At 44.0% G+C, this 21,437-nt stretch overlaps 1 protein-coding gene across 1 annotated transcript in view; it reads right to left on the bottom strand.

Moving 5' to 3' along the window:
• The window catches only part of LOC311241678 (adenylate cyclase type 8-like), a gene marked incomplete at both ends in the record, with an annotated part of 83,783 nt that overhangs the window by 54,407 nt on the left and 7,939 nt on the right, over window positions 1-21,437 (bottom strand). The window contains 1 exon segment of the mRNA XM_084330555.1: window positions 1,890-2,125. Coding sequence (XP_084186681.1) covers window positions 1,890-2,125 — 236 coding nt within the window.

Here is a 21,437-nt window from a genome sequence, read left to right on the forward strand (position 1 = left end):
TAGAGACTGTCTACCATGTACCTGACACATAGAGACTGTCTACCATGTACCTGACACATAGAGACTGTCTACCATGTACCTGACACATAGAGACTGTCTATCATGTACCTGACACATAGAGACTGTCTACCATGTACCTGACACATAGAGACTGTCTACCATGTACCTGACACATAGAGACTGTCTACCATGTACCTGACACATAGAGACTGTCTACCATGTACCTGACACATAGAGACTGTCTACCATGTACCTGACACATAGAGACTGCCTACCATGTACCTGACACATAGAGACTGTCTACCATGTACCTGACACATAGAGACTGTCTACCATGTACCTGACACATAGAGACTGTCTACCATGTACCTGACACATAGAGACTGCCTACCATGTACCTGACACATAGAGACTGTCTACCATGTACCTGACACATAGAGACTGCCTACCATGTACCTGACACATAGAGACTGTCTACCATGTACCTGACACATAGAGACTGTCTACCATGTACCTGACACATAGAGTCTGTCTACCATCTACCTGACACATAGAGACTGTCTACCATGTACCTGACACATAGAGACTGCCTACCATGTACCTGACACATAGAGACTGCCTACCATGTACCTGACACATAGAGACTGTCTACCATGTACCTGACACATAGAGACTGTCTACCATGTACCTGACACAAAGACTGTCTACCATGTACCTGACACATAGAGACTGCCTACCATGTACCTGACACATAGAGACTGTCTACCATGTACCTGACACATAGAGACTGTCTACCATGTACCTGACACATAGAGACTGTCTACCATGTACCTGACACATAGAGACTGTCTACCATGTACCTGACACATAGAGACTGTCTACCATGTACCTGACACATAGAGACTGCCTACCATGTACCTGACACATAGAGACTGTCTACCATGTAGTACCTGACCAACAGACCATCCTTTCACTGATTGCTCCAGTATTGAGCTACAGTTTCCCAGCAGTCTCTCGCTGGGCTACAATAGCAGACAATGGCCAACGGTTCCATTTGAAACAGAAGTATTAGCAGAGCGCACTGCTCACTGTGAACCTCCACACTCCTGGTCGTAGAGAGGGACGGGCCGTGAAGCACATACACATGGTTGGATTGCAATACAGAGGTGAGCTACCTTCATAAACATCTATTCTAGGGGTTTGATGTTTTTCTTTTTGTTTCATTGTGCAAATAAATAAACATAAATATCCATTAGAAAGGTGTGTCTGTATGTTGAACGTTTAGCTGGAGGACATGATGACATGATGATGACATGTGACATGATGATGACATGATGATGACATGATGACATGATGATGACATGATGACATGATGATGACATGATGATGACATGATGATGACATGATGATGACATGATGATGACATGATGCCATGATGACATGATGACATGATGATGACATGATGACATGTGACATGATGATATGATGACATGATGATGACATAACATGATGAGATGTGACATGATGACATGATGATGACATGATGATGACATGATGACATGTGATAATTATGATGACATGATGACATGATGATGTAACGGAGGTCCGTGAGTAATATCCACAGTCACGATGGACGTGTGTTGTGAAGTGACTGTGGCAGTAAGCGGTACTGCGAGGTAAACTCACTTCCCCTTAAAAGACACATAGACACGTTACTAAGAAGTGAATTCACCTCTTGGTATAGCGGTCTATGCTGTCGCCCGCGGTGCGGCCGACACAGGTTCGAAACTCCCTCGGGACATCGACATTTAACACGACGCAGAAGGAGTAACATACGATCGGTCACAATGACATGATGACAGAAGGCGCTTGGTGATTGGTTGCTTCACCTGCACGCTGGACACACTCTGCTCCCGCTGGTTGATGATGTGTTTCACAGCGTTCTGCCACATCAGCTGTTTGCGCCGCAGCGCGGGGGACACAGGCGTGGAGAGGCAGATGGGCTCCCGCAGGTGGTGGGCCCCCAGATTCTCAGCGAAGGTCACCATGACGATGACCCCAGCCGACCCCTGTTCCTCTGAGCTCAGGAGGGGACGGCGGTCTGTCGAGGGCGGAGCAGATGTACCTGAGGTGAGGAAAGGAGAAGGTTGTCAAACGAAGGTCCCGAGATAAACAAGAAGACACAGATGCAGAGCTCAGACGATGAACCGTGAGAAGTGTTTTCAAACCTATCATCTACAGTTCAGGGCCCTCATTTATCAATAATGCGTAGAAAGTGTTCTATTTTCGTTCCTAAGCATGGAATTTAGAATGTCTCTTACACACAGAAAAATCAGGATTTATCAACCGTGCGTGCACAGGTCGTACGCACACTCCGTGTTGATAAATACCATTGTTCTTACCGTCTATGCTCGTGCATGATTGTAAGCATTTGCATACAGAACCGCCCCTAATTAACCATATATGTTAATGGACACCCTCATTGAATGTGAAATAATGGACTAAGCTGAGCAAACTATGAGAAACTTCACTGAGATTGATTGATCACGGAGGTCTAACCAACAAATTGAACGTATACAGCATTTTCCGTTGTGAACAAGCTTATTTGGAAACACACAGAATAATAGTATTTAGCATTTTATTTTAAACAATATTTAATCGTATGATTATAGATATTTTTTGAGAATAAATAAATCCAATGAAGTTGTCAATTTCACAGACAACTCTGCTGAGGAGGAAGGAGCGTGCAGACTATCTTCGGTGCACCGGGAGCCAAGGATGTTGACTGACCCAGTCCTACAGAACCAGCTCATTGACAGAAATAAATTACTAGCTGACCCGACATTTTGCACTGTAATGCCTGAAATGAACGAGTCGCTGAAGCACATTGCTATACCTGTGCAACCCAATGGACAATACAAACTCGTAACAACTATTTTGCGCTTGCGTTTACCATAACCATATACACTACTGCAAAATAAATGCCTTTTTTTCGTTGAGGTTTTTTCAAGTTAGATTAAGACCTTGCAAGGGTATACTTAAAACTGCTGTATGATCCTCTTGACTGAATTGCTGCTTTAAGCAGGCTAACTGCACTCTACAATGCCTATTGTGCACGTGTGAGCCTGTTGGTTTTGGTCAGAGTCATTATGGCTTCAGTGGATAACCCCGATCACCTACATTTAAGTGACATTTTAATTACAGATACCCCAGTAATAACATTACAATTTAATTAAATAAAATTAGGCCTGGGTCGTGCATTCCGCCCAGCCACCGGCAATGACTTATCAGCCAAATGCAACGATAAACCATGGTGCATAGATTCGGAAAGACCTATTCCAAATGCTATTTATAGGGTTTGACAATAATTACACTAATGTCACTATTTTACAATTAACTATAATGAATTATGGGTCATACCGAACACATCAGTGTTGAAACTAATGTAGATATACGCACAATCTCAAGCACACGTTCATTTTGATAAATCCCACACTTTGCTTAGAAATGATCGTACGCACGGTTTACACACATATCTGTGCGTACGCACCATTGATAAATGAGGGCCCTGGAGTTTACATACATTTACATTTAGTAATTTAGCTAACACTTTTATCCAAAGAGTTGTACAGTAGTGTGTTGTGTTATTTCAGCACTAAAGAGAGTAGAGGTTGATTACCTTCAGGTGATCACAGTCACACTTGTGTGTAAACATATTTGTAACAAAAACAATACACACATCCAGGACCTATCTCAAACCCCACACACATCCAGGACCTATCTCAAACCCCACACACATCCAGGACCTATCTCAAACCCCACACACATCCAGGACCTATCTCAAACCCCACACACATCCAGGACCTATCTCAAACCCCACACACATCCAGGACCTATCTCAAACCCCACACACATCCAGGACCTATCTCAAACCCCACACACATCCAGGACCTATCTCAAACCCCACACACATCCAGGACCTATCTCAAACCCCACACACATCCAGGACCTATCTCAAACCCCACACACATCCAGGACCTATCTCAAACCCCACACACATCCAGGACCTATCTCAAACCCCACACACATCCAGGACCTATCTCAAACCCCACACACATCCAGGACACGTGTAGCTTAATCCCAGCGGAAGAGTGCAAGAGCGCTTCAGCATTTTGCCCTGATTGGCCGCGGTAACGCCCTCCAAATGCGCATTTTCTTTCCCCCCGCTCAGACGCCGAAATGGAATGCATGTAGTACATTGCAACACAACGCAGCATTTCCGCGTACATTGCAACATAACACAACGCAGCTGTCAACTGTACTTTACATATTATCCAAACGAGGACCACATAATGTTATTTCCCTGTACATTGTAACGTTAACACAACGCAGCTGTCAACTGTACTTTACATATTATGGAATACATGTATATTATCGCGACGCGATTCACTCGCAACGCCATAATGTTATTTCCCTGTACATTGTAACGATAACACAACGCAGCTGTCAACTTTACTTTGTAACATTGTTTTTTCGGTCATTCATAAAATTGATTGAATGAAAATAACAGATTGCAGAATGGGTACAATACAGTACGGCTCAATACACACAATTGTTAAGGGGATGCAGACCAGAGAAAGACTTTCGTCTTGTTTACATCAGGGTCCCCCATTTTCAATTCATCAGGACATATATGACATACAGATAAACTGACAGCCCTAATTACAACCTTTATTTAATGGTTAATATTTTGATAAAAGGTAATTTACTATATTTGTATGGCATTTACACTTAAAGTAGAAAAACAAAAGTAATCTGTAAAATAATAGTGAATTTCCTGTGAAAAAACATTTATTTTTTACAGTACGTTACACACACAAATGCTACATTATGACAAATTTTACAAAGAAAGTATATTTAGATTCAAAGACTATTTTAATAGCTTTCTTTGAATACACGGTTTCTCTCCTGTGACGTACAAATGTTCAACAAAACCATCAACATTGACTCAGCTAGACCTCTTTGTTATATCTGCAGCGCTAACAGAAATAAAAACAACCCAGGCCTATGTTAAAGTGTAGCTTGGCTTAGAGGATAATGTCTTGTATGAACTACCAGTAATATAAATCATATTAACAACAAAAATGTGTTCCATCTTCATGTCAGATGATTTTCAAAAAGGAAAATGTACTCTGTCGTCTACTCTAAGCCATCCTAGGTTGTCAAAGTGAGCAGGGGTTAGGTGGGTTCTAGACCCATGTTACTGACCAGACACTCTATATCAGTGATGTCTGTTTACTGCAGAGTGGCAGCGCTAACAGAAATAAAAACAACCCAGGCCTATGTTAAAGTGCAGCTTGGCTTAGAGGATAATGTCTTGTATGATCTATCACCAGCATGTCTCCCACTGCTAGGACTGCCCCTTCAGCTAGCAAGGTCAGTTTCCCCACTGCTAGGACTGCCCCTTCAGCTAGCAAGGTCAGTTTCCCCACTGCTAGGACTGCCCCTTCAGCTAGCAAGGTCAGTTTCCCCACTGCTAGGACTGCCCCTTCAGCTAGCAGGGTCAGTTTCCCTGGAGCCGCCCGATCGGCTAACCCCATGGTCTCAACAGCTAGCTTAGCCCCTGCTGCTAGCACCTCAGTCTCGTCTGCTAGAGCCCCTGCTGCTAGCACCTCAGTCTCGTCCGCTAGAGCCCCTGCTGCTAGCACCTCAGTCTCGCCCGCTAGAGCCCCTGCTGCTAGCACCTCAGTCTCGTCCGCTAGAGCCCCTGCTGCTAGCACCTCAGTCTCGTCCGCTAGAGCCCCTGCTGCTAGCCTCTTAGTCCTGTCCGCTAGAGCTTCTGCTGCTAGCGTTTCGGTCCCTTCTGCTAGGGTTCCTACGCCTAGTCCCTCAGTTACGCACGCTAGAGTTCCTACTGCTAGCGCCTTAACCCCCGCCGGCTAGTGTAGCCCTAGCAGCTAGCACAGGTCCTGCAGCTAGCACTACCCAGGTAGCTAACTCAGTCTCTACTGCCAGTTTATCCCCAGCTAAAGTGGCTCTAGCTGCCCCTGTTCCTCCGGCTCGCGGGGAGACCCCGACGTCTGGTCCGGGTCGTGCTCCTGCTCCTGTCCCCGGGGAGTCTCCTGCCTCCGGCTCCTGGGCTGGTCCCGGCTCCTCGTCTGATCCCGGCTCGTCGTCTGGTCCCGGCTCGTCGTCTGGTCCCGGCTCCTCGTCTGGTCCCGGCTCTTCCTCTGGTCCCGGCTCTTTGTCTGGTCCCGGCTCCTCGTCTGGTCCCGGCTCCTCGTCTGGTCCTGGCTCCTCATCTGGTGCCGGCTCCTCGTCTGGTCCCGGCTCCTCGTCTGGTCCCGGCTCCTTGTCTGGTCCTGGCTCCTCGTCTGGTCCCGGCTCCTCGTCTGGTCCCGGCTCCTCGTCTGGTCCCGGCTCCTTGTCTGGCCCACCCCTGCGCCGTGGTCTACGCTGTGGTCTGCGCCATGGTCAACGCCGAGGTCTGCACCGAGGTCTACGCCAGGAGGGACCCCCGTCCGGGGTCCAGCGCCCGGTCCCAAGATCTGCACCTGGAGTGTCCCCCGTCCGGGGTCCTGCTCCGGGGTCGTCGCCTTCGCCCCTCTTCTCCTGGCCCCCTAGTTCGGTCCCGAGGTCTGCATCTGGAGTGGCCCCTGTCCAGGGTCCTGCTCCGGGGTCGTCGCCTCCGCCCCTCTTCTCCGGGCCCCTTGGTTCGGTCCCGAGGTCTGCACCTGGAGTGGCCCCCGTCCGGGGTCCTGCTCTGGAGTTGTCGCCCTCGCCCCTTTGTTCCGGGCCCCCTCACTGGGCCCCTGTCCCAGTGTCCGGCCTCCGCCGTTGGGCCCCTGTCCCCGTCTCCAGCCCCCCTCACCGGGCCTCGGTCCCCATCTCCAGCCCCCCTCACCGGTCCTTTGTCCCCCTCTCCAGTGCCCCTCTCCGGGCCTCTGTCCCCGTCTCCAGCCCCCCTCACCGGGCCTCGGTCCCCATCTCCAGCCCCCCTCACCGGTCCTTTGTCCCCCTCTCCAGTGCCCCTCTCCGGGCCTCTGTCCCTGTCTCCAGCCCCCCTCTCCGGGCCTCTGTCCCCCTCTACAGTGCCCCTCTCCGGGCCTCTGTCCCTGTCTCCAGCCCCCCTCACCGGGCCCCTGTCCCCATCTCCAGCCCCCCTCACCGGGTCCCTGTCCCCGTCTCCAGCCCCCCTCATCCAGCGCTGTCCTCTATGTTTCAGTGAAGTCCATAGATGCTGGAAAATGCACTATCCCAAGCTGGACTGGTTTCCATACATTGCTTCAAGGTGCTAGCACTCTGCAAAAGTCAGCACTGTATTATCTTCCAGTCATTGAGGCTTCAACTACACAGATGTCCACAGTAAATACCATTCTGAAGCGAAGTATCAAAGTCGCAGATTGGCTGGAACTGGACCATGTAGTGTTCGTTTTCGATCAAGCCATACAGTATATGCCAAAGCCCAGCAGATCCGCTGGAAAGATGATGACTTAACAAAGCGTCTAGTGGTTAGACTAGGTGAGTTTCACACATGCATGTCCTACCTGAGCATTCTAGGAAAAAGATTTGGAGATGCAGGACTGCAAGACATACTCATAGAATCTGAAGTTGTTGCCCCAGGATCCATCAATGGGGTGATCAGTGGTCATCAACCCTGAACAAACCCTCAGCTCGGAACTAGGCAAAATCTGCATATGGCTTGCCGACAACAAACTATCATTACACATGGGCAAAACAGAGTCCATTCTCTTCGGTTCAAATAACAAACTCAGCAAAACAGACGGCTTCTCAGTTACAGTGGGTGACAATATTGTCACAAGGAAAGATGAAATTACCTACCTGGGTTCCATCCTAGAGGCTAATCTTTCCTGTGACAAAATGGCATCCAATGTAATAAAAAAAGTCAATCAACGAACTCGATTCTTGTACCGGATCTCCTCCCTGGTAAACAAGAATACCCTGAAGACTCTGGCAGGAGCACTCATTCAAGGGTACTACGACTATGCTTGCACCTCATGGTACCAAAGCACCTCAAAGGCACTAAAAACCAAATTACAAACATCTCAAAATAAACTAGTCAGACTACTGCTTGACCTGACTCCTAGAACCCACCTCACCCCTGCACACTTTGCCAACCTAGGATGGCTTAGAGTAGACAACAGAGTACAGCAACTTGCAATGGGCCTGGTCTACAAGATACACTACACGACCAAGGTACCCATGTACATGTCAAAATACTTCCCAAAGGTCAGTGAATACCACGATCACAACACCAGAGGGAGCTCCACAAATCATGTAAAACGCAGATTCGGCTCAAACAAGGGACTAAACACGTTTCGCAATTATGCCACAACAATGTGGAACGCCCTACCAAAAGCTGTAAAGGAATGTAAATCACTACCCACCTTCAAAAACACTCTCAAAGAACACCTACAGGAGACTGCAATTCAAAACTGGCCCCTACAAATGTCCTAACCCAGTCGTACAATAAAGACCAAGCATGGCTTTGTCAGTATTCCAATGTACAGCCCCACCCAACCCCACCCCACCTACCCAACCTCCTCCAATGTACAGTTTCCATGTCAAATGTATGTCAGTATTCCAATGTACAGTGTGTCCCCCCCCCTACCCAACCCCCCCCCCCCCCCCCCCACCTCCAATGTACAGCCGCACCCCACCTACCCAACCTCCCCCAATGCACAGTTTCTATGTCAAATGTATATACTCTTCTTCTGGATTTTTTTAGTATCACAAACAGTACTGTATTTGAAAATCTGGTATGTCATAAATGTATAGATGTAGCAGTACTGTCTATCTGTATGTCATGTGTGTCATATGATGAATTGAAAATGGGGGACCCTGATGGAAACAAGACGAAAGTCTTTCTCAGGTCTGCATCCTCTTAACAATTGTATGTATTGAGCTGTACTGTACTGTACCCATTCTGCAATCTGTTAATAAACTTTTCAATCAATCAATCAATCAATCAACCAATCAATCACTACAACCGCAGCATAAGGGCACACAAACTTATGTATGAGAGTCTGCAGCGCGTTCGATTTCTCGCCTTTTTAGACTCTTTGCCACCACAAGAGACAAACGAGTATATGGGTGTGATCAGTGATATCACATGTGCATTCCCAGAGAGAGCAATGTGTGCAAATGACAAACATTTGACAAAATGTGCTCAACTTATGCCGCTTTTGTTCAAAGGAAAGGTGCAGAAAACCCAACGTTTGCTTTCTGGAGTTCATACATCGACATGGTGCAAATACTCCTGTTTGTGAGGGCAACACGAGAATCTGACTGGCAGCTACACCTCTCCACATTGCGCCTGATGATGGCCTGGTTCTTTGCTTACGATCGTGTGAATTATGCAAGGTATTTACGTTCATACTGGCTGGAAATGGTCAATTTGCCCCTCACACATCCTTCTTGCCACAATGAGCTCAGTGTTAAAGGCCAGTGGACAGTCCAACGTCAAAGTGACCATGGATTCTCCTCCATAGCTTGTGACCAGGCTATTGAGCAAACATGCAACAGAGATTCCAAGACAAAGGGTGGTTGGATCGGGATAACACAGAATCGAGACGCGGTCTATCGCTGGATCTTGGCGCAACATGAAAGGGCCGCCATAGCAAGACAATGTGAGTCAATGGCAGGTAAATCTCCTGAAATACGAAAACGTAAGGACCTTGACAGCACCCGTATCCATGCTGATGAAAAGGCTGTGACTGGAATCATTTCCACCATAGATTCCATGCTGAATCCTTTTGAAACACACCAAGATGGCATTGTGTGTCTTAGCTCTGGGAGAGTTGCAACTGAAGAAATCAAGAATGATTTAATTGCAGCTCCAGAAAGGGGGGAGAGTGCTGTCAAGGAGTTTATGGACCAAAGACTCTTATCACGAAAAGTTGATATATTCGCACCCATCAAGTCACAAAAACTGAAGACCTTCAGTGACCTGGTCAAAACAAAAGAGAAATCTATAGCAGGCAAGGATGTCATTCTGCGTGCAGACAAGAAGCTATTCTCCAGATTACTTATCATAGGTCAAAGTAGACAGATAGACCTGAGAGAAATTCTCTCTTATTCATTTGGGCCTGTTTCATATCCTTTAGCCAGTACTGATGGTTTACTGGCTAAAACAGACAAATCAGCACTCATGAAGTTATTAGAGACCAAAGGTGGAGACTGCTTAGTTGACCAAGTTCCTGAAAGTGGAGCTATTCTCTTTGATGGTATGGCAGTCATTCAAGCCATGCAGGCCAGACCAAGTACATTTGGAGAGGTCGCTGATACCATACTACAGTATATAGTCAAACTTGCTCTGCAGAACAAGTGCACACGGATCGACTTTGTGATTGACCAGTATCCAGATATGAGTATCAAAAATCTAGAGAGGTCACATAGAGCTGTTGGCGGCACACAACAGGTGCAAATTTATGGACGGGATCAGAAGGTATCAACCAGGGGCGTTTTTAGGGTTAGAAAACATTGGGGGCTTCAGCCCGGGGGGGTGGAGGGGGGCTTCCCCCCCCCCCCCTTATTTTTTTTTTTTTTTTAAACACAGTAATACGCAATTTTAGAGTATTTAGAGATGAATACTGAAGAACTCGAATCATTAGAGGTTCTCAAAGTGAGGTCCATGTCCATGAGAGGGATCTGGGCAGTTCCCATAGAAAATTCAAAGTTAACAGGACCAAATCATCAGTTTCTTATTTATTTATTTAACCTTTATTTTGCCAGATAAAACATTGATCTGGTCCAAGAGGCCCCAACAGGAGTACAAATATACATATATACACATATATATACATATATATATAATATATATACATATACTGTACATACATACACACATATACACCAATAACAAAATAAAAACAGTTAAGAATCATACACATAAGCAAATAAACAAACAAACAAACATTATGCACAGCCTATGTACAAAAGAAATAAACAGTTCATCTCTAGTCTTTACAGTTTTCTTCAATTGCATAAACACTCAAATCAAAAGTATTACATAATTATCAAAACCTTACACTCAAGGAGCAAAACGTAGGCCCAGATTTGCACCCCTATAAGCACAATGTCAGCCTCACACTTTTTGCAAAACAATACACACAGTGATTTGCAAAACACTAAACACACTTCCATTACATTAGACACAGAATGTCAAATTACCACACATATGAGCCAATTGGTTAAACACAGCCATCAGATGCACAAACACACCATTGCTTAATTGTAGATATACCAATCAGGTTTAAGCACTATAAAAATGCAGCAGGTGAGTTCACCTGTCTTCAACCAAAATGGAAAGAGAGTGAAGTACTGTACACAGAGAACGTGAAAATATACAATACATTCACCAAACACTACACAAGACAACCAATGATGCAGACTGGTGAAAATATACATTTTCTCCCATTTTCCCAAATCAGTCAACATGTCAACATGGAGAATCACAACAAAAAATTATCTTGCCAGATCCATAGGCAAAGAGATAATGTCTAGTATTTTCTGTGCTCTATTTACATTTTTTCAAAATTGTTTTTGTTTTACTGTAATTTTAACCTGTACTGGATACAGTATTTTATGTTTGTCTGATATTTGCTGAGCTTACAGTGTTATGCACATAGTAGCATGAAAACTGGGACATGTTTTGTTGTGATTCTCCATGTTGAAATGTTGACTGATTTGGTTAAATGGAGAGAACATTTATATTTTCATCAGTCTGCATCATTGATTTGGGTATATGGAGAGAAAATGTTTTTTTTAGCAGTCTGCATCATTGATTTTGGGTATATGTAGATTATATTTTCATCAGTCTACTCTACAGCATTGGTCTTGTGTAGTGTTTGGTGAATTTATTGTATATTTGCACATTCTCTGCGTACTTCACTTTCAGTACTCTAATCACTGAGAAGTAGAATTGCTAAATGTGTTTTAGGTTAAGCACAGCAGTGTGTGTAACTGGTTCAAACAGAATTGAGTCATATGAAACGTGTGTTTCATATGGTAACAAAATGTAGTTTTTATAAATTAGTGTATGGTTTTGACAAGTGTTTAATTTAGCAAAGGATCTGAGGTGTTCTGATAATTGTGTGTGTGGTTGTGCTAATTGTGTGTTTTGAAACACCGGGCCCCGTTTTCAAAATCATGCTTAAGCAATCGGAAAAAAACTATTGTGTGTTTCATTATAATTATGTTTCAGTCTTCTCATAAAAAAAATATTCGATTTTTGGGTATTTTCCTGCCTTTGGTCCGCTTTGCATTCACATCTCAAATGAACCGTAGCAGGGTTCACTTGCAAGAGTGAATGAGCTTTTACACCACCCCAAACCAACCGGACTATCCGAGGAAATGAACCAGGGTTCGATTAAAGCTTATTATAGTTTATCACAGTATCATGAGCATGTCTTTGTCAGTGGACACTGGACATGGGTATGGATGGCTCCAGGTGCTGCTGTGTTAAAGTGCACATCTTCAAGTCCACAAATCGGTGAATGAAAGAATGATAGGATCAAATGAAAACTACTTACTAAAAATGGATTAAAAGTACTAAAAACCAACAAAAAATACCAAACACTAACAAACATTCAGCACAGTCAATGGGGATGCTGACCCATGTGTAAGGGTCCGGGGCTAGGAGAAAAACATCCGGGGCTAAAGCCCCGGAAGCCCAGGGCTAACGACGCCACTGGTATCAACACAGTGGAAAAAGTTTCTATCAGATGGAACAAACAAGGTAGCACTTGCTGAATTCCTTTATGTTACGTGGCGAGATGCTGATCTTACCATTGTGGGCAGGGACATCAGCTTGTACATAGCACATGGAAAGCTGTGTCACTGTGTGACTGTAACAAACGGGTCACAAACTCTCTGTGCTGTTGATGAGCTAACATGTGACCATGAGGAATGTGACGCCAGGGTGTTTATACATGAATGAATGAATGAATGAATGAATGAATGAATGAATGAATGAATGAATGAATGAATGAATGAATGAAATGAATGAATGAAAACTTTATTTAACAGATTGCAGAATGGGTACAATACAGTACGGCTCAATACATACAATTGTTAAGGGGATGCAGACCTGAGAAAGACGTTTGTCTTGTTTACATCAGGGTCCCCCATTTTCAATTCATATAGACATTTATGACATACACAACATACATGACATTTATGGCATAGGGACATATAGGTATTTAGTACTGATACATTTGTGACATAGGCGGTATTCAAATATACAGTACTGTTACCCCTAGATCCTGACAGAGTATATACATATGATGGGGAGGGGACTGTACAATAGGAGGGGGTGGGTGGGTGGGAGGGAAATATACATACGGCCGGGAGGGAATATATACATGCGGTGGGGAGGAGACTGTCTATTAGGAGGTGGTGGGGGTTTTGGGCATTTACGGTGGCCAGTTTCGAATTGCAGCCTCCCGTAGGTGCTCTTTAAGAGCGGTTTTGAATGTGGGCAGGGATTCACATTCCTTTACGGCTTTGGGTAGGGCGTTCCACATTGTTGTGGCATAATTGCGAAACGTGTTTAGTCCCTTGTTTGAGCCGAATCTGGGTTTAACATGATTTGTTGAGCTTCCTCTGGTGTAGTGGTTGTGGTATTCACTGACCTTTGGGAAGTATTTTGACATGTACATGGGCACCCCGGTCGTATAGTGTATCTTGTAGACCAGGCCCATTGCAAGTTGCTGTACTCTGTCGTCTACTCTAAGCCATCCTAGGTTGTCAAAGTGGGCAGGGGTGAGGTGGGTTCTGGGGTTCAGGTCAAGTAGTAGTCTGACCAGTTTGTTTTGTGATGTTTGTAATTTTGTTTTAAGCGCCTTTGAGGTGCTTTGGTACCATGAGGTGTGTGGTATAATATGTCCTCATGTAAATATGTTCCCCTTACCTGTGACCCCCCCCCTCTCTGTGGAATCACCCCCCTCCCCTGTGTCCCCCAAACCTGTACCCCCTCCCCCCCATCTGACCTATCAAATGGGACCACATCCCCCCCCCTTGTTAACTATATAGGTCTCCTCCCGAGATCTATCCGGGCTTCTTACCTGGGTAATTTCAGCTGATCACCTGGGGGGAAACCCTCAGCCATTCTCTCTATGTAATTCTATCTGTTTGGTTAATAAACCTTTGTTATTATCCAAACCTCGGTTGACTGAGAAACATTCTTCTTCAGGATATCCACAAATATCCCACAATTGGCGTCTACGAACTTGTGACGGACTCTTGCGTCCTCCCGGCGTGCTGTATCATTTCAACTATACAGAGAAAAGTGAGTATAATAGACTGGTCGACCAAAAATGTATGGAAAGGAATTAAAACCTTCCCGCTTTTCTCTGTGCCAGGTGAATATTACAGAATGTTGTCAAATATTGAGATCATGGCTGAGTAAGAATAATGTGCATTAATATATCTGATCTGTATTGAGAATCGTTACCAGGGCGCGCGTGCACCTGGGTCCTTATCAGGCGGTTCTGAAAGGATGGGTTATATGTGCTAGTCCCAAAAGTTTAGGCACAAAGGTTGAAGTGCTATTCCAGGTCGAGTCGGAGCCGACCAAAAGCTAAGGCACACAGTACAGGTTGTTGGTTTGCTAACCCAAGTCTAATTCAGACTAAAAATATAGGCAACAAAAGAAGATACGTGAGCTTATTATGATGTGATATCCTTGAAAACGCTACTCTGTTAAAAACGTTCTGTGATTCCTTTGCAAAGAGGCGGGAAGTAGGACCGAGAAGCTGATGGAATCATAATTAGAAATTACCAGAGTAGCGTCATAATATTCATTGTTTCGACCTCAAACTAAGCCCACAATCTCTTCCATTCCTGAAAACGATGTATTTTGGATTAAATTAACCAATTGATCAATACAGATAGCGGGAAGATGATCACGCGATGTCCTAGTTAGTACATGATTACGCGATGTCCCGGGAGTACGTAAATGTACATTAAACGGGACATCAGTCGCGGAAAGTACATTAAACAGGACGTTAGTCGCGGGTTGAAGGGGCCGAGAGTATGATTAAAAGGTATATATAATCTAATATATCGCTGGTAAATTTCGAAGTCAGGTTCGGTCGTTATGACTTTAATAACGATGTGTAGTTAAATCAAGGGATAAATGCCTTGTCGCAACAGATGTTGGCCGACTAAACGTACAGCGATCCAATACAGTCAGATATACACACACGTTAACTTATATGTATTATTGTTGTTTTGTCTGTTTAAAGTCTCGTTTGTATTTGCGTGCGCCGAGCATTGAGAGACTATTACCGTTATATAGAGAATAACATTGAAGTTCAGGTAATAACATTGAAGTGCAGTTCACGCGACAAATTAGGATAGTAATTTCCGGAACCGGCCCACGGGAACAACCATTTGGGGAAGTATAGTTTGATCGTTTCAGTTTGTTTACGTTTCACATATGCACAGGCGCGTTCATTCGGTAACAAAACGCTGGTATAGGAATTCCAGGCTATTGAGAGCTCGTGGGAAAAATACTGTATGAATTGCAAAGCGTTATTTCCGAGGCAAATGAGAACACACGAACGTCGCATGGAGCAATGACGTGACGCTATGCGCGCCGTTAAGTTATGATTTTTTATTAAACTATCCATAGGCAAACGTAAAGTTTAATATGCCCAAGGCCGAAGGTATATGAAATCCACGTGTAGTATATGTTTTATTTGTATATGTATGTGCGCGCTGCTATTGGAAAGTGTTGAGTTGCGGTGGCGAGATGCAGAAGAGTGTTTCCAGGATTGCATTATCCCAGACCACCGGAGAAACGAACCGAACATTGCATTAACGACACGTAACGTGCTACAGCCTCAGGAACCAACGTCAACACAAACAGCTTTCCCCGGTGAGTATGAAAATCATGAATATAGAGATGCTTTGATTGATTGATTGAAAACTTTATTAACAGATTGCAGAATGGGTACAATACAGCACAGCTCAACACACAATTGTTAAGGGGATGCAGACCAGAGAGAGACTTTAGTCTTGTTTACATCAGGGTCCCCCATTTTCAATACCAGATTTGTTTACATCAGGGTCCCCCATTTTCAATTTATCAGGACATATTATGACATACATGACAGACAGATAGTCAGTACTGCTACATCTATACATTTATGACATACGAGATTTGCAAATTCAGTACTTTTTGTGATACAAAAGGAGTCAAGAAAAGGGAGTCATTTGACGTAGAAACTGTACATATACACAACTATCATCTCAGTTACAGCAAATTACAACTATCTCAGATCACTTGAGTGTTTATGTTGCTTTAATTTACACATTATAAGTCACATAAAGCTAATTACAATGTCTGTTTCAGAATTATAATACATCTGTGGGCGTACCCTGACCAATACGGGGAGCTAAACAAACACTTCCGGTTCCCAGTATATGGCAGTACAGGAATTGTAGTCCACATAAAACAGCGTTAGATTAGACTTTATAAGATTTCAATGTTGAAAACTTGAAACACAAACAACATAGATTATGTTTAAAAGTAAGATGTTTAGGTTATATTCACTTGAGTTAATGTGTTTATCTAAAGAACCAATGAAAGATAACTAGCCCTTTCCATTGTAAGACATTTTTAAACATGATTCAAAATGTGTGGTTCCACATTCATATGATGCTTGTGTACATATGCGATATGATTGATAAATGATAACACTATCATTACATCCTAGGACGGGATGGATGAGAAATAGCTGATGTTTTGTTAAGCTCACAGACAATCAAGGAGAACCCACTCAGATGGTCTTAGAAAAGAGTGGAAAATTAACATGTGTTTGTATTTACAGATCTGGCTCTGAGGCGAGATGCAAAACAGTGCATGACTACACCCAAATTGTATCACAAAAGACAGAAAATCCAACAATTTGCATGTCAACCGAGAGACAGTGCAGAGCTGAGAGACAATCGATTGACCATTTGGAACAAATCTACATCCAAAACACCCACATGTAAATTTCTTCAGAGTGGGCACTTGGGAGACAAAGCAATGCAAATGCCTGCACTCGTGACCACAGACTTGATGAACTCACCTGGCGGTGGATGGCAACAGAGAACCACTTAATTAACATGAATTAGACACAGGTGATGAATTTGCAGTTATGAAAGGCTACCATATTTCCCATACTAACAGAATAACTAACCAGTTGTTTTCATCTCTCTCTTTTCAAGAAGGCACACAAATTAGAGATATGATGTCTGAATAACACCAAACAAAGTAGAAGTGCCTGAGATGAAAGATCAATGATGAAAACAATTTAACATACTATAACCTCCTTCTATTCTCTGCTTAACCACTAACTCCTTGCAAATTTCAAGTACTTTCCATGACTGCAAATTATCAACCACCAAAATTGAAGCACAATTATCTAAATATACAAGATATCAACAACATTGATCATTTAGCTGACACTTTTATCCAAAGCGACTCACAGGTTCTATATGACAGGACATCAAAAAGGGCACAACTCTATCAGCTGAGTAACAATGTTCATCAACGTGTTGAGTGCCACAGTGTAGGTTAGTTTTATTAGTGTTGAGTGCTACAGTGTAGGTTAGTTTATTAGGACAAATGCATGACAGTAAGGTTAGTTAGGGTTAGATGACAAAACGAATGATTGTTTTTCATGCAAAATTAACTGACTACCTAGATTTTATGTTTTTTCCCCATGCTAAATTATGACGAGCCACACTGAGACGTGAATAACGCCAGAGAAATCGTGGCGAGGTAAGTATCCTGAGGCACACCCAACGCATCCTGAGGTAAGATCAACTTCAATTTAACATCCCAGACTATTTTATCTGATTCAAGACTTTGGCCATTCATTTACAAATTTTATTTAAAGCCTAATGCTGTAAGATCTAGTTAGATACAAGATCTGATAAGATTGTAGTGAATGTGACCTTCTTAACATAAGGAATCACTGCTAATGCAATTGGCTTGCATTTCCTATTTTCAATTAAATGATTTTATTTACAATGAATTGAATTAATCCCAAAATGATTTTCTTCTTTAGCAGAAAGGCGTTGAATCATTATGTGAGGAGGTTTTCTAAGGCAGTTTTCATCATCCTCAGATCATGAATTGGTGAGAGGACAGGACGAGTGAGACGACGCGTGACCCGAACCACGAACGACGGTGCGACCAGGCAAGGAGGAACACAACCCAGAGACCTGAGCGACCCACGACAGCATACTACCACCAGGGACGCCGCCAAGGAGCTGCGGACACAACCAGGACGACGACAGCAACCGTGGGAGAGCCGCCATCCAACCCAAAAGAGGAGATCAACCTTTGACGGCCTCCACCCCGGCACTGCAGACCACGGCAGACCAAACCCATCACCTGCAGATGGGAACCAAAGCCCCGACCATCAAGGTGGATTCCCATGACAAGATTGTCATCCGTGTGAGAGAGAGCGTCCTACTGACTAGCCACTACACCGGCGGGCCCTCGCCCTCCATCAAGTGGTACCGCAATGACGAGGAGAGGACAGCGAAACCAGCACAACACATTCAAAAACGCCCGCCCCCTCGCCCCTCTAGTACCGCAATGACGAGGAACGGGGGGGACCAACCACCACACAGCACGTTCAAGAACGCCCTGACCACCATGTCTCTAGGCCTGATAGGGGCCAAGCGTGAGCACAGTGGCAGACGTGTGGTGGTGATGGAGAACAACGCAGGATCCAGGAAAAAAGAGTCTGCAAAACCACTATAGTTGACTGCTACAGGTGACCCTTGACAGGGAATGGACGGCGACCAGTGAATATTCCCGACTGCATCGTCAAGAAGAGACACATAGCAAATGAGACCTGTGGACCAAGAGACTTCTGAACACACAGTGTCCACATTGTTATGTATTTATTTAAATTGTATGTGTTACTGTTTGGCCCTGCCACACGGCCGACAGAGAACACCTTGTCAACAACGACGCAACATCATTCAGATTAATACCTTCACAAGAAGGAAACTTTTCACACAATTGTATGTATCTGCAAAACGATGAACTAGGGATGTGATGAAAAGAAATCAATGAGAAAGCATTAACAATGGTTAGTAATAATGAGCTAAAATGTATTGCTGAAGGAAGAAATGACCACATGATCACATTACATCACATTTGAATTACTTAGGTTACAAAATTGTATTGTCAGACAAGAAAGAATCAGTTGTTTTATTCTCTCATAGAAGAAGACATGTAACGTTGTTTTGCACCTGTATGGTGAACCATTGATAGTATATGCACTAGAATTACATACAGAAGCGATGCATAAGACGTTTTATCTCCTCATTTATAGAGAAGAAATGGAGAAAATTGCCTGATTCTAAGTAAAGACCAACAAAACTGAGGCAATCACAGATAAAAGTGACACTCAAACTCAGGGTAAATACAACTGGATCCTAAGTAATTTCATCAAGAATCATCATAAAATGTGCAAATATATATATATATATATTTTTGAACAGTTTCCCATAATCAATCATGTTAGTTTTATTAACCACCAGGTTAACGGCGATGCCTGTATGTACAACCAGATCACATTAGCTCCCCTGAGTCACGACATGAACGACTGAAGGTATGCCAAGACATTTGCACAGCGATAGCTTCTAATGAGTATGTTAATTGTTGTTTGATATCAGAGTTGAGGACCACTCATTGATATAGGTATTTTGAGCGATTAATAAAAGAAAAGGGTGACATCTATTCCCACATCTCTGATATCAAAATAACACAGACCGCAGTCCAGTCGATCATGTCATGAATCATGTATATAAATAATACTAGTTTAAATTATTAGGCCAACCAACAGAACACATTGGCCAACATTTTCATTATTTTAATTATTTTCTATTTTTTTCATTATCTGATAACCGATGGATTACATCGGTCCCCACTTTTACCTGTTCCAAACAATCCTGGTATATTATACATTAATCTCACCCACATTATAAGAAAGAAAAGTGAGTATTGTGGTATAATATGTCCTCATGTAAATATGTTCCCCTTACCTGTGACCCCCCCCCTCTCTGTGGAATCACCCCCCTCCCCTGTGTCCCCCAAACCTGTACCCCCTCCCCCCCATCTGACCTATCAAATGGGACCACATCCCCCCCCCCTGTTAACTATATAGGTCTCCTCCCGAGATCTATCCGGGCTTCTTACCTGGGTAATTTCAGCTGATCACCTGGGGGGAAACCCTCAGCCATTCTCTCTATGTAATTCTATCTGTTTGGTTAATAAACCTTTGTTATTATCCAAACCTCGGTTGACTGAGAAACATTCTTCTTCAGGATATCCACAAATATCCCACAGGTGCACGCATAGTCATAGTACCCTTGAATGAGTGCTCCTGCCAGAGTCTTCAGGGTATTCTTGTTTACCAGAGAGGAGATCCGGTACAAGAATCTAGTTCGTTGGTTGACTTTTTTTTATTACATTGGATGCCATTTTGTCACAGGAAAGATTTGCCTCTAGGATGGAACCCAGGTAGGTAATTTCGTCTTTCCTTGTGACAATATTGTCACCCACTGTAACTGAGAAGCCGTCGGTCTTGCTGAGTTTGTTATTTGAACCGAAGAGAATGGACTCTGTTTTGCCCATGTGTAATGATAGTTTGTTATCAGCGAGCCATATGCAGATTTTGCCTAGTTCCGTGCTGAGGGTTTTTTCAACCTGCAACTTGTTCTTGTCAGAGACCAGCAGGGCTGAGTCGTCCGCAAACAGGAACAAGTTGCAGTCACAGGCTGATGACATGTCATTTGCATAAATTAGGAAGAGTAGCGGTCCTAGTATGCTTCCTTGTGGAACACCACAGCTCACTGTGAGGGGGGGGGGGATAGAGTACCGTTTACCTCTACCATCTGTTCTCTCCCCTCCAGGTAGGATTGCATCCAGCTCACTGATAAGCTATCAAAACCAATTGCTTTTAGCTTGTCCATTAGAATGGAGTGATTGACAGTGTCGAAGGCCTTTTGTAGGTCCAGCATGACCATGCCGCAGTATTTGCCCGCGTCCACCTCTTGTTTGATGTGGTCGTTCAAATAGAGGAGGCATGTGTCAGTGGAGTGGGACGTTCTGAAGCCAGATTGAAATTCGTAGATTAGATTTTTTTCCGCCAGGTACTTTTCGACCTGTTCGTAGACTATTTTCTCCATGACTTTCGAGATGGAGGTAAGAATAGAAACAGGGCGGTAGTTGCCTGGGTCTAATTTGCTGCCCTTTTTGTGCAGAGGGGTCACTCTCGCAATTTTGAAGTCCTTGGGGACGTGCCCCTGTTTTATAGAGAGGTTTATTATGTGTGTGATGACTGGGGTGATGGCGGCTGCTGCGTCTCTGAGGAATTTGGAGGGGATGTTGTCATGGC

This window comes from Notolepis coatsorum (genome assembly GCF_963971535.1).
Source record: "Notolepis coatsorum genome assembly, chromosome: 15".
NCBI lineage: Eukaryota > Metazoa > Chordata > Actinopteri > Aulopiformes > Paralepididae > Notolepis > Notolepis coatsorum.